General features: G+C 34.1%; 1 protein-coding gene across 1 annotated transcript in view; it reads right to left on the bottom strand.

Moving 5' to 3' along the window:
• The window catches only part of LRCH1 (leucine rich repeats and calponin homology domain containing 1), a 62,838-nt gene extending 50,061 nt beyond the window's left edge, over nucleotides 1-12,777 (bottom strand). Inside the window, exons 1-6 of the mRNA XM_029960923.1 lie at nucleotides 12,774-12,777; nucleotides 11,765-11,909; nucleotides 8,742-8,868; nucleotides 3,087-3,192; nucleotides 2,461-2,597; nucleotides 1,162-1,289 (exon numbers count right to left, since the gene is read on the bottom strand). Of these exons, the coding sequence (XP_029816783.1) occupies nucleotides 1,162-1,289; nucleotides 2,461-2,597; nucleotides 3,087-3,192; nucleotides 8,742-8,868; nucleotides 11,765-11,909; nucleotides 12,774-12,777 (647 nt within the window). The remainder of the gene's footprint in view (nucleotides 1-1,161; nucleotides 1,290-2,460; nucleotides 2,598-3,086; nucleotides 3,193-8,741; nucleotides 8,869-11,764; nucleotides 11,910-12,773) is intronic.
• Between the last annotated feature and the right edge of the window lie 1,275 nt (nucleotides 12,778-14,052).

Raw genomic sequence — 14,052 nt, 5'->3', positions numbered from 1 at the left:
ATAAAGTTATGCTCTGAAATAAAAATTTGGTAATTATTATGTGATAGAGCATTAGGTTGTTAGTTACCAACTAATATCTACTTTGTACTATCCCCTTACCCTAACCTGTAATCTCCACTATGATCAAAATATCATACAAGATATGACATTCCTGTCAATTCTCTCATATACTGAAACAGAAAGCCAGGAAGTGTCTCCCAAATGGAAAACCTACTCTTCATCCTGGATTCTTCTCACCTTTGAAATTTATCTGATAGAAATTCAAAAAGATATCTCCAAAGGTACATGGAGAAAAACAGTTTGTTTGAAACCTTATATAGATGACTGAAAGAGAGATTGCATAACAGCTCTTGTTTTTTTCCCCCAGGGTTTTAGAAGCCACACCTCTATTATTATTCACATCGACCCTTTGTTTTTATTGAGTACTTCTCTCCAAAAATATCATACCTTCTCTGATTGGTTATATTATACTGCCCACATTAGCAAAGAAAGAGCTGGCTGAAAGCTCATTTCCTACTGCCTATGGAGCATCTCATAGAAAGGAGCTGCTCCACATTCAGTTCCTGTCCTTAAACCATGGTACAAGATGGTATTTCCTAGATGTTTGATGCAAGACATGGAAGATTTTGTCCTTCATTTTGCTAACAGATTAGCACATTTCACTTTAAAAGCATCTCAACATTCATGCAGTTCTCTTTGCTTGACAAATAAGACTTCAGATGAATTAAAAATTATGTTGCAAATATATAACAACATATACATCACAAAACAACACAAGAAATTAAAATTTATTTAGTGTGTTAACAGGTTTACAAGAAAGTTTGAACACCCAATGTTACTTGCATCTGAATTATTTTTAATATATTACAGGAGGCCAATACTAAGAGGTTAGATTTAAACTAAGGTTCACTTTTAAATTCTTAATTAACATGCTGCTAACTTCATTTAGAACTGATTAATATTTTTTTTCCTAAGATCTTAGAGGGATTTCACTAGAATAAAAGCAAATTAATTTGAATTAAAGTAAAACAAATCTCTGTTCAAAAAAGCACACTCTAAATAGCATCTAAACAAACAAAACTTGTGAATCTAAAGATAAATATTATTTCACTTTGTTTATAAGTGTTACATGGAAAAACTAAGTGAGACTTTCATACATACCTCTCTTCCACAGGTTGTGGCAAATGCTGTGGTTCTATGGCATTAAGATACAGCGAGTCTGCTGTTTTAATCTGACAGGCTTGCACAGTCAAATATTTGAATATATGCACCTTACCCTTTGTACAAATCTGTTAGACAAGACAAAAAAGTTAGGTTTATAACTACAACGAAAAAATAATTTATTTCAAATGTCACTTAGCATAAACTTCCCTGCAAACCAAATACTATTATTACAATGAATATCACATAAAGAAAAATGGATTTTATTCTTTTTTTTAATTACTAAGTACTTCAATTACCTAATCAATTATTTGTGTGTACCAGTAAAAATACCCTCAGAGATGAAGACAGAAAACAAGAAAATAATGTAGCCTACTTAAAAAAAAATCCAAATGGGCTTTTAACTAAAAAAAGTTACATTAAATATATGGTGTGGCCTATTACTAATGATAAATTGAATAATTACTTCCCAAAATTAGTCAATATTGACAGTTAATTAATTAGTGTGTCCTTTATATTCTTGCTCACATCGTTTTTGCTAGTGTCCAAGCATTCTTATGATGGATTTCACCTGCATTTTAGAATTTTTTTTCTTTAAGTGCACACTTCAACTTGCTCTGTTTTTTTTTTAGTTTAAAAGCAGCATCATTATTGATTATGAAAAACCATTTCTCCAATGGAATAAAAATTCTTAAGTATTTCAACAGCTGTTAATTTAGAACAGTTGTAACTTTCAGAGATGCAGAGCACAGGTTCCATTCATTTATTATCATAATTACTCAGTGTGGCCTACAGTTCAGAATAGGAGTTTGATTTCTTTGTGTATCACAATCTATAAACTTACACTATGAAGTTAAATAAATTTCACATGGATTATGTTCTAGACCATCTGCATATCTTTAAGTTAATAATAAATCACTGCAGAACCTCCTAGAACTGGATTCTTATTAACAGATAGAAAAATTATCCAGGAAATTTCTCACTTCTCTTTTTCAAAATTATATACATATTCTGACATTAGGTTTCATATGCAGATAGGAATGACAAAAATAAACAAGCAGCTAACAGAATGGAGATCTTCCAGATGTGTATTGTTTGAAGGGGTGCACAGACTCATACATAGAACACAGTATATTTTCATGTCTTATTTAGATATTTCCTATTTAGGTATCAACAACTAATGTCTGTGATGACTGAAATTCAGAAACTTGCAATTGCAGAACGTGACATTTTATAGTCTATAATTTGCTATCATCCACCCAATATTAAGGCACAATTCAAATCACAGTTGTTACTTACTTGTGCTGGTGGAGATTGCAAAGGATTATTCTCAAGCAGTAATACTTGTAACTGCACCATCTTTCTAAAACAAATTGGAATCACAAGCACTTTATTGCAGGAAAAGTCAAACTTTACCAAGGGAAGATGCACTAGCTCTAAAAGTAACAAAAAGGAGAGAAGGTGTTATATCTGTTTTTATTTTTGCCATAAAATAATATTTCTGAATAAAGCTTCTTTAGCATTCGGGAAAAATACAAACTCAGGGAGGAAAAAGATCAACATTTACTCCATTCAATACTAGGAAATGAAAAGAGTGCTATTATTATGCAAGTGTTCATAAATATTAAAACCAATTCTTTGAAATATCTTTTTTTCCTGAAACTCAGATGACAGTTCCCATATTGCATTCAGATGCCTGTGTAACTTAAAAGATGCCTAGAATCATAAAGATAAGACATTAAAAAAACCTCACACGTTCTTCAGTGAATACCACAATGTTATACTCTGCAAACTCAAACGGAATAATTTTGAACACAAAGTAATTACTACCTTTTAATCATATTTACTAATATGAGTAAAAAATACTTCCAAAATGCTAGTAAAAAGAGCTACTGTAAAGGTATTTTTTGTTCATTTGCTTTTACCTTGGGGTAAAACTTCGAGGTAATTTCTTCGGACATTCAGTTCTTTTAAAGATTTCAGCAGGCCTATCTGCTGTGGCAAAGCCGTGATTTCATTACAGCTGACATCCTACAGCAAAACAGTCATAACAAATAACAATGAACTTTCAGATTCTAGATGTTTAATAATACAAATGTAGCCAAGTTGCTATTATCATTGTAACATTTTATTAACCTTACAACATGCAACAATCTATGTCCTGTTGACACAATGTAAAACAAGATACATGGGAAAATGTTTACACATTACCTAAAAGCAGAGCAAATCCTTATTTGAAGAACAGGTTAATTTTGAAAGTTAATTTTATTTGTGTAGAAACATTCAAAACCATTTGCTTAAGATGTTCTATTTTTTTGTTCTTTTCTTCACATTAAGAATTTGGTATCATGGTTATATAACCGAATACATTAGGATGAAATGCAAAACTACTAGTGTGTGGATCTGAGTTTTTAAAAAGGTTCTTGTTCTTCTAGAGGGAATATTTAAGCAAAATATAACAATTATAATGATGATTATGATGATGATGATAATAATAATCAGCAATAGCATTCTATAATGATGCTCAGTAAAGGCATATATTTGATTCTCACAGCATGCAGTAGGCCATAATAAAATAGGACAGATCTTGTTTAGTATTATACAGATATTCAACATATTATTCATTGTAAAATGTACTTCTTAACTGCCTAGACAGGTTCTAAGCAGGTCTGATTTTGATGACTAAATACAAATGGTCTGGATGAAATTGGTATCTATCCTCATTTCAGCATTCTTAAAGGAGCAACTTTTGTAAAGTTGAGTTGAAAGTACAGGATCTGGCACTACTGAGCACAGCTTCAAACAAGAAGTTTATATACAGTGGTATTACTGTAATAAATATGATACTTTAACACTATTTATAAATAGAAACTGTTACGAATGTGTACGAAAAATCAACTTCTTGGATAAAGTTGGTCTAAAATGAGACAGTTGTCAGATACTAGTTATCATTTTTGCTGCCAAATGAACATTGAAACCTCTTCTTACATTCCAGGCAACCTGTAAATTTGGGTGATGTCCCAATTATGCTTTCATTTCTGTATTAAAAGAATGAAACAGTATTTCATAGTATTAAATCTAAGTGGGGTCATGTTAAAATTTTCCTGAATAGCCAACGGAATACACCTACTCTCTCAACTGTTTCAAATTGATTTACACAGTATCTGGGAGCTCTTGGACTACATAAGTTCTAGAAGTGAGCCACATTGCTAAGTAATCTCTTTGAAGACACTTGCTTTAATACTAGTCAAAAGCATTGCATGAACTAACTCTCTGTCTTCCAGCCTAAATAATGATAGTAAAAGCAAAATGTGATTTGGCAATGCTGCTCCCTGTATCAGACAAGTTTCTTCTTATAACAGAATCTCACTGTTGCCAAGGCTTCCTTCCCTTCTCAAAACATAGTCAGGAAATTATTGTAGCTTTTAGACAAGGAAATTAAAAATCCCAGCTAATGAGTGCATTTTTTGCCACAAAGTTTCTTTAATTGCACTGTTCCCAGATCATTTATTTTTGAAGCTTTACTGTCCTATTTTTAATCTACACACTTTAAATGACTTCATAATTAGATAATGGATTTTTAGAGCACAGAATTTAAATTTAAAGTCACCTTGTGCCAAAGAAACTTTCTAGACCAAGTGCACTTAGGCACACATGTCAGAACAAGTCAAGGAAAGAGATAGAGAACTGTAAACCAAGTACCAAAAAAAAAAAAAAAGCCCGGCAGTGTGTAGCCTCAAAAACAAAGTCCACTTCCACCTACAGCCTTTCAAAACATCCTCAGTAAGACTGATCTGTTGTGACAGCATGTCAGCATTCACAAGATCTCTAGAGACAGTAGTATCCTTTATCCTACTAAACACTGCAGCCCAAGTTGCCTTTTTTATTATTTTGTTTGAATAGCCACGGAAAACAAAGACCTATAACATTATCCTATTATGCTCTTGACTATTATTAGACTTCATGAGTGTGTATGTGACAGAGACAGTGTTTACCTTTCCCATTTACTTTGCCAGTAATGGATGCAATACTATCAGAGTCAAATGCTTATCGTTTTCAAGTTAATACTTTTTTAAGGAACTATACAATCAGCAGTTTGCTTCACGGACATTTGCAGGCAACTGAAGTTCAAACACCTACTCACATTCTGAGGGGCTAGTATTTGCTAAGGTCAGACTTGCATCAATTCTATTTTGTTCTTACAAGTTAGGCTATGTCCTGCCACGACAAGACAATTTCTCAAAATCAGAGAAGTGTAAGGCATATTTAAATTTAACATTAATTTCTATGGCATGAAAGCAAATTAAAATGATCGGCTTTTTTCCTTTGTTTATGGTAAAGTTTAAATGGTCTTAAACAAATCAATATGGGACTCTGAGTCTGTATTAACATATTTATTCACACACACACACAGGGAGTTTATCCAAACCATTCAAACTAAGGTAAACTTCCTCCTTACATTCATCTTAAACTTGGGCCTCCTGACTGATCAGTTATTCCTGAAAAGTCTGTGGATTCAGAAAGCTTGTGACATACAAGCCATATTGAACAGTAAAGAGAAGCTACACAGTACATGAGCACATGGACCTTCTTAGGCAACAGCAGGTCCTGCATGGTCAGGCTGATTAGATGAATGAGGTAAAGGACGTAAATCCAAGCTGAGAGATTTAAAGGCTTCCAACATGAGACAGGAGCATCTCAGAGATGGAGACAGCCGTTATCTGAAGAAGGCAGCAGTACAATACTGCCTGATAGGATGGAGACCAGAATCTTACTATACAGTTGATAGTTCTGGGTACAATTACTGAGCCATCTCTGCCTAATTCCTTTTCCTTGACAGAAAGTAGGTTTCAGATTATCTTCACACTGATTTTGCACCCATCCTCCTGGCTGACAGCACATGTATGATTGAGATAATGAGCTGCAAATAAAAGTAAATATCCCAACCAAACTTTGCAATTAATTGCAAAGTGTTCTGCAGGGAGAATAATTTATGTTACTTTGGTGCTTGAACGTTAACTGTCAAAACCCTAGAAATTAAAAGAAAACCTGAAGATTTTCTGCATGTAATATCTAAGTTACTCTATGCCATGAAATTTATATAAATACATACATGTAATAGAAAAAGAATTACCTGCTCCATTTTGGAGGAGAGTGGGAAAAACGCAATGTTTCTTGGAAAGATCTGATCTAATTTGCAGCAAATTATGTTTATGTCACTTTACAGTGGCTACAGAGGTAAATTTTGTTTAAAAAGTTAGATTAAAAAAATCCATTTGCTATGTACACACAGTTCTTACTGCATGCAGCTTGTGAAACACTTGGGGAACCTGAGGTTGCTTGGAAAAGTCCTATTAATACAAGCACTGCAGCCAGGTGGCATCTCGGGATCAATCCCCTGGCCCAGCTCAACACCAGCACTGTGTATGTATAAAACAGCAGTATTCCCAGCCAGAGGGCTGGGCAATGGTTCTGCTTGAATCCCCTGCTATTCAGGCTGGCATTGCTCTCACACAGCTGAATTTTTCGTCCAACAACTGCAGTATGACTTAATCTTCTTTGTTTGTTTATTTATGTTTTTTTACTCATTTCAGAACAATGATCACCTTATTATCCAAACTGCATTATATTATAAATGCCAGTACAAATCCCCACTCTCAATCCTACCACTATTTGCTTTTCCCAGTACATCAGAGTTATGTCATTTCCAGTTAAATAGTGCAACTCACTTCACTGGAAATGTACCAAACACACATGGTAGCATCAAACTAAGTAATAAGGCCATCTCAAGTGAGCAGAATCATGCTCAATTTAACAAAAACTTCTTATTCAACTACCCCCCACCGCTGCTTTCTGATCACAAAGAACAAGCATCAGACCTTCTTCAGTTTTCATAAATCTTCTAGGCTACCAAGTGACATGTTGCTAGACCCTCTCATTGTTAGAGCAGGAATTGTTGTGTCCTCCTTGAGAAAGTGTAACACTGAAACTATACCGTAAGTGGAAAGCAATATGAAAATCCAGTATTCCAGAATTTAAACATATGTTTGAACTAAACAAATCCCATCTGCTTTGAGTATAATCTACATTGATTTTCAAGCTTTTAATTTTTTACTAAATTTTGTTACTAATTTTAAACTCATTTTTTACTAAATTTAACTTTATTTATAAAACTGGAACCATCACCTTTTATTGCATCTATTTTAAGCACAACAAAAACAATGCTATAGCCTAACATGTTTTTCCTTTTAAGATTAATTCAGAACCATTCCTGTAATGTTACTAAACACACACACACACAAAACTTCCAACTATTTGGAAAGAAAAACTAATAATGTTCAGCAAACAAAACAAACTTGCTAGTCTTTCTCTCAGGCATAACCCAGAAAGGAAAAGGTAACCACCTGTCCATCCTCATCAACAGCCAGATCAATTGTAATCTGAAACAGAAGCCTGATACCACGGAATGCCATTCAAGAATACTAGAAGAAAAAAGCCCCTCCGTTGTCACTTCACTCCACATACGAAGAATCAACAGCAGGACTGCGGCCTAGAGCAAGATTAGCTCAATTTCTGCAACACAAGCTAATGGAGGAACTACTATTATAAAAAGAATAATATGATAAGCAGGCACTTTCAGGTACAGAAGAGACGTGCATGATAAATGCTGTCAAAGGAGATAGCGGCAGGTGGAAGAAAGTTTTAAAGTCATTGTTTTACTATGCATAAATTAGCAGTGTCAAAATGTGGTTTATTTGTCAATTTATATCTCAAAAGAATGAATAGAAATAACCAGAAGACATAAAGTATATGCCATAAAGAATTCAGTCTCAGCCTTCCTATAGAAAAGGAAGATAAAGAGAGAGAAAGGGAAGCATTGTCTTATATATATTTTCCACGCATATATTTAAAAAAGCATTTGCAATTAAATTTATTTTTTTATCTTTAGTACCAAATAATTTTTCTACTTTTTCAGATTGTCATTGAGTGGATGATCTATTACAGATGATCTACTGCTTGCAGAAACAGTATTCATGTGGACAGTTTTGAAAACAAGAGGAATATAACTTTGGATTGGATATCTGTTTAGATAGGTGTCCCAGGAAAGAAAAGTTGCGTGACAAACATAGTGAAAATAAAATGAAAATAGACTGATAAGACCAGTATCAGGAGTGGAATGCAATGTGGTAAGCAGAGAGTAATAACAGACAAAAACGAAGCAGGAGGGGAGGGTGCTAAGGAAGGGGTAGAGCCTTGCAGAGCCTGATGTCAGAACTTTTGAACTTGATACAGTGAAATGGGGAGTCAGTGCAGGGATGAGTAAAACTTATAAAGACCATGAACTTTGACACTGAGTATTGAATGAACCAAGGGCATTGATGTTGTTTAAAAGAGTTCGAAAGAATATAAAGGAAACTATTATTGTGTTACTACCCAACAGCTGAAAAAAACTTTGTCTTTCAACCTGCATTATAGTATTAAACACTTGTTCAAATATATGTGCAAAGTGATTTTTTTTGTTTCTATTTAAATACAAAAGAAGTCAAAATAAAAAGTAAAAAAAAAGATCAGTAACATACCAATTCCATTAACTGTTTTAGCTGACCTATCTCTTCTGGAAGGGAACCTAGCTTATTGTTACTTGCAATTAAGACTTTTAGAGGAAGACCACACAGGCAAGCTGGCAAAGAAGAAAGCTGATTTCGACTGCAACAAAACAAAACAAAACAAAACATTAAAACCATCAGTGATGTTCTACTGTACACTCACAAAAAGTCTGAGAGTTGCAAAATTTCTTCATTTTCATGGGTCAGATTTTATGAAGATAAAATTTAAATTTTCAAATGCCAATCATTAAGAAAACACTTGTACATCAGAAATGCCTGCATTATTGACTAAACAACATTGTGAACTTTATCACTCTGGAAAAAATGCACTATATCACTTTAACAATATTGTAACAAATCTGTTTTTCACCAAGAACAGCTGTTTCCCTTCCTAATGAATACCGGAAAGTCAACTGAGACAGTATTTTGCAAGTATTTAAACATTCCTGTGGTTTTATGTGCCACTAAAATGGATGCCTTCTGTTCCAACTAAAAGACAAATACATAAATTACAGACAAAATGGTTATTTTCTCAATTCATTTTAAGAACATTTATAGTTGAAGACTACTTGATACTTCTTGTTCTATGGTTCTATGATATTAACCCAGTTAAATAGAGCCAAAAAATCCTGGGACTATCAATGGTTCATTTGTTTCCAAGATTCATAAGCTAAAACATGACAAAGTAAAAGATGGCAAATGTCATGACATTTTGTGATCACCACATCATTAAAAATAGTGAGTTGTGGCTCAATTTCCAGAAGAAACTTCATGCTTATCAGAATAACATATTAACTACTCTGTCGTAGAATATTTAAAGGTTTTTAAAATAATTGTTCTTTCTTATGAGTATTAACCTGTAGTAAAACAACACTTAAAAGTGGCACCCCAGTATAAACCATTTTAATTAGCTTCTGCTTGACTGTTAAGGCTTCAGAGAGCAAAGGTGTGTCTGAACTCTGAAAACACACGGCAGAAATTGCCATGTGTAATTTCAGTAAGAAACCTTGAAGTGAAACAAAAACAAACAAAAATCAAAATTCCACCAGTTTCACAGCATTTCTTCAACTGCCAATCCAGCAGTATACTACAAAGCTGCATATAAAGATTTATATTCATGCTCCACACCAACAGTCTCAAAACATTTTACAAAGCAAACTATCATCATATCTCTGTTGCACAAGCCAGGAAACAGACAGATATCAAATAACAAACCCAAAGACATTAAAAACGAGAAATCCAACTATTAACCAGCAGTAGCTGAAAAAAGAATCAATGCCTATTGTGGAGCCAGGTTTCTTAATTTTAGTATCTTTGCAGATGCCCAAGACACAACTTTTTCTAAAAATTAAGTAGAAATATTTTTTTTAAGTTCTAAAGAACTCAAACTGAGGAAATCTAGACTCTAAAATAGTTACACTATGTCACAGATCGGCAGATTAGACACACACAAAAAGCAAGTCAAAACAATTTTTAAGCTCTACAGAACTCAGAAGCAACCCACTAATAGATAAAGAACAGTACATCACCAGGGCAAGTGAGTAATAAATCATCATTAGTTTAAAAGGAATTTCTTTAAATAAAACATGAACAGTATCCACCAAGGCCCAAAGACACCGTATATCTCTTGGCATCACTTTCCAATGCTATTTAACATATGGGCTCTGCTGGTGACAGGCAGAAAAATATGCATTCTATATCTCTAATGTATTTCTTGCCAAGAAGCAACATAGTTAGAAAGTCAAGGCTATATTTCCTTCTTTAACCTGTTTACCATGAACAACTAACAAGGAGGAAGGGCACATCCAAGTGAAGAGGGGATTTTAAACTGAGGGAAATGACCTTAAGAACTTGAAAAACTTCCTTTTATTTTGTCCCATTTACTGTCAGATGTAATATAAAATCTAACTATTATGGTTTTGTGATGATTCACACAAATTCCATCACTACACTGAGTCACTGGTTCATGATATTGAGTTCTGAGTTAAATCTAATTCCTAAATTTACCACGATATTTTATGTAAATTTAACGACTTAATCCAGTCTTAATTTTTTTATGTATATCTAACAAACACTAATGCAAAATTTCAAGTCCTGTTCCCTGTATGTGTGCAGATACTCAGAACACACCATAACATTTCAATTTTTATAGCCAAAATGGTGTTCCACAGTGGCCAAAATTGCAGTACAGCAATAATACAGGAAGGCTTAAGAAAGATCCTCAGTGTTGATAAAACTGATGATCAAACCTTCATACCTTGAATTTAAAGGACCAAGAGCCACTGCACCATCCGCTCAAACCTCATCTCACAAAGATCAGATTATTATATTTTACTATTACAGTTTTTACATTATTAATTGCAAAGAAAACTCCACACCTTGCTCCAGTTGAAAAAGGGCTTACGTGCCCTCCACTAAAAGCACATATGTGTTCACCTGCACTTTAACCAGCAGCAATTCTCTATACTGGTTTGTATTCACACAGACTTTTCATTGAAAAGACACAATGGTGTCTAATTCTTGGCCATTTCCTCCTTAAAACAGGCAGTAATTATATTTATTGTATAAGACAAAATCTTAGTGATAAAGTATCATGCTTTTCCATTCTATTCCCATGGATAAAAACATAAATTTTCTGTGTCTGTCTCTTCATCTTTTTAAGTACAAAATGTATGTCAAGTTTTACAAAATGTGTCATGAGAAGTGAATTGTAAGAATCCAACTGTCCTGATGTGATTAGCATCCTGAATTTGTTACAAGAATATGGGAAAGACATGGATTAGTATTTCTTGGTCTTTCTCTGAATAATTAGTTTTACATTTTGGCCTTTAAAATGCCTTCACACAGAGTTGTATTTACAGCCAAAGAGCTTTTGCATTACTGTTTCCAGAAAAATGAAAAAGGTAGTCAGTTCTTCCAGAAATATATAAAGTGTAGACAATAAAATCTTTACACATTTGCAAACAAACAAAAAAAAGGGGCAAAGTTAAACTTACCTCAAATTTAAATAAGTTAGCATTTGCAAGTTTACTATGGCATCTGGTATATTTTTAATACAATTGTGGTATAGATTTAGTGTTTCCAGTGACACAAAATGACACAACTCCATAGGAACCTCAGTTAATCTGTTCTTGGATAAATCTGAAAAGAGAAAAAAAGAAGGTACGTTTTTTGAACCATCAGAATGATGTACTTTGAAAAGCTACGCTTTATTAAAACAAGTGAATAAATGTAATCTACAGGGAGATGGCAAATTAAACAGGAATTTTTATTATGCAAAATAAATCTAGCATGAACATTTACAATCTTGAAATGGAAGAGACTGTGTATAAAAGAGTAAACATTCAATTATGATATATTTGGTCTAATAAAAAGTAATTATTTGCAGTACTCAATATGCTAAGGAAATACTTGGAGACAGAACCAAGTGTAGATTCCAAAGCTCATATGATATACCCAAAGATTTAGCCAATACACAGTTAGACATCTGCGAATAATGACAGCATTGAGAGAAAACAAACAGCAAAGATTACAACTTTAATTTCTTTAAATATATTAGTTTTTCTTTGGGTAACTCTTCAAGGTGACCTGTATTTCCTAGGTCTAAACCATTTATAAACGAATGTTACCTATAGAAATAGTGGAGGTCTTCAGAAATGGATTTGATATAAGTACAGACAAGACAACAGTGGAGTCCAATCCCCCATGTGAGTGCTTGTACCCAGAGAACAAGAGCTTTTGACTTTTGATCGGTTGTTCATTCTTTATTTCTCATTTTAAGCACACAGACACAAAGGAAAATCAGTAGGAAGAAATGTTACTGAGGTTTGTTCCTTACCTATCACAGTATGAAGAATGAGGTATCATAATACTGATGTGAGCTCAAGTCATAAAATAATAGTGCATGTCAGCATTCAACTGAATCAACTGGGTTCAAATAATTGCTTAAATAGTGTTGCAGAACAAACATCTCTCATCATCAGAAACCACACAAATGCTACCTACCCATGTCATCAGACAGATAATCTGACCTGAAGAAAGGTCATCTGCCTTAAATGGAAGGAAAGGAATGTGCATAGGCAAAAAGTGAAACATCTGATTGGCAGGAAAAAATAGAACTTAATGATCTTCTCACTTTTTCACTGCTGCTATTTTAAGCCTCCTCCCTGATCTTTCAATACTTATTTCAAAGCTTACTTACTTCAACTAAATAAAGGGAAAAGCAGCCAAAGTATAGCAGATATATTTTCACAGCCCTGATGATCTGACTTCTCGCTTTAGGGCCATAAAGCAATTCTTTTCTTTTGGGGAACAAACAGGTAGAAGTCTGAAGAAATTTTTAACTTCCTTTGCAGTTCCAGACTTGTCAGTTTGCTGTGCAGAAGCATGGTTTGAATTCAAAACTACCACCAGTAGGAAGGATTTATTAGTTTTGTTCTTGTCTCCTGTAATGTGAGCTGAAATTCAGCACACTCTATTCTTGCCAGCTTCACTCTGCTTCACCTCATTGCTTCCAGCAAGAAGCTGGTTTCATTATTCCATCCTCTACCAAGACAACAGCCATGGCCTACAAGTGCAGTAACTGAGAGTAGCCCTGCTGACCCAAACAGCAACACGATTGAATTGAGCATCTCAACCAAAATTATTCACTTCTAAGCTATTATACAACAGCAGCACTTGAATTGTTCTGCTTCCTCTTATCAGGCAGTTAGATGCAGCACTACCTCAGCTTCTCCTTCCCTTCATTTCTGTCATCAAACTAAAGCATTTCCTATTTGGCTGAATGTTATTACTGTTTCCAAGCAGGAGAAAGCTCTTCAATGTTCCTCTGTTTTAGTGCTTTAATCCTCTACTGTTTCTATTTATCCTGAGAGAGCTTGTTTACCAGCATGGCATTCCAATAAAATCACCACTGGTTCCCTCTCCTGCTGCCTTTCTAGCTATGTTTATTATCAGATATTAACAGAAGACTGCCATGCTATAACTTTTTGAATCATTCAGGGGCCCTTTGTATTTTACAATTCAGTTGCAAAGAAAACCTTCCCTTTTTTTAAACCACACCTTTCTGCGGAGGCATTGCCATGAACATACTGCTCATTTCCTCCTTTAAAGGAGAAGGAGTAGCAAATTCCAGAATAGTGAACTGAACTTCAGGTCTAGGCTGAAGACAACCTGCATGGCATTGGATGGCAGATGGACAATGACAGCCTATCCTTCAGCTGATCCTCCTTCAGTGATACACAGATCAAAATCTGTGAACACAAAAACATTACTTCTTCAACTG

The sequence above is a fragment of the Manacus vitellinus genome, unplaced genomic scaffold (genome assembly GCF_001715985.3).
Source record: "Manacus vitellinus isolate BGI_N305 unplaced genomic scaffold, ASM171598v3 scaffold_2_pilon, whole genome shotgun sequence".
In the NCBI taxonomy this organism is placed as follows: Eukaryota; Metazoa; Chordata; class Aves; order Passeriformes; family Pipridae; genus Manacus; species Manacus vitellinus.
This window is presented reverse-complemented; position numbering and strand designations above follow the sequence as displayed.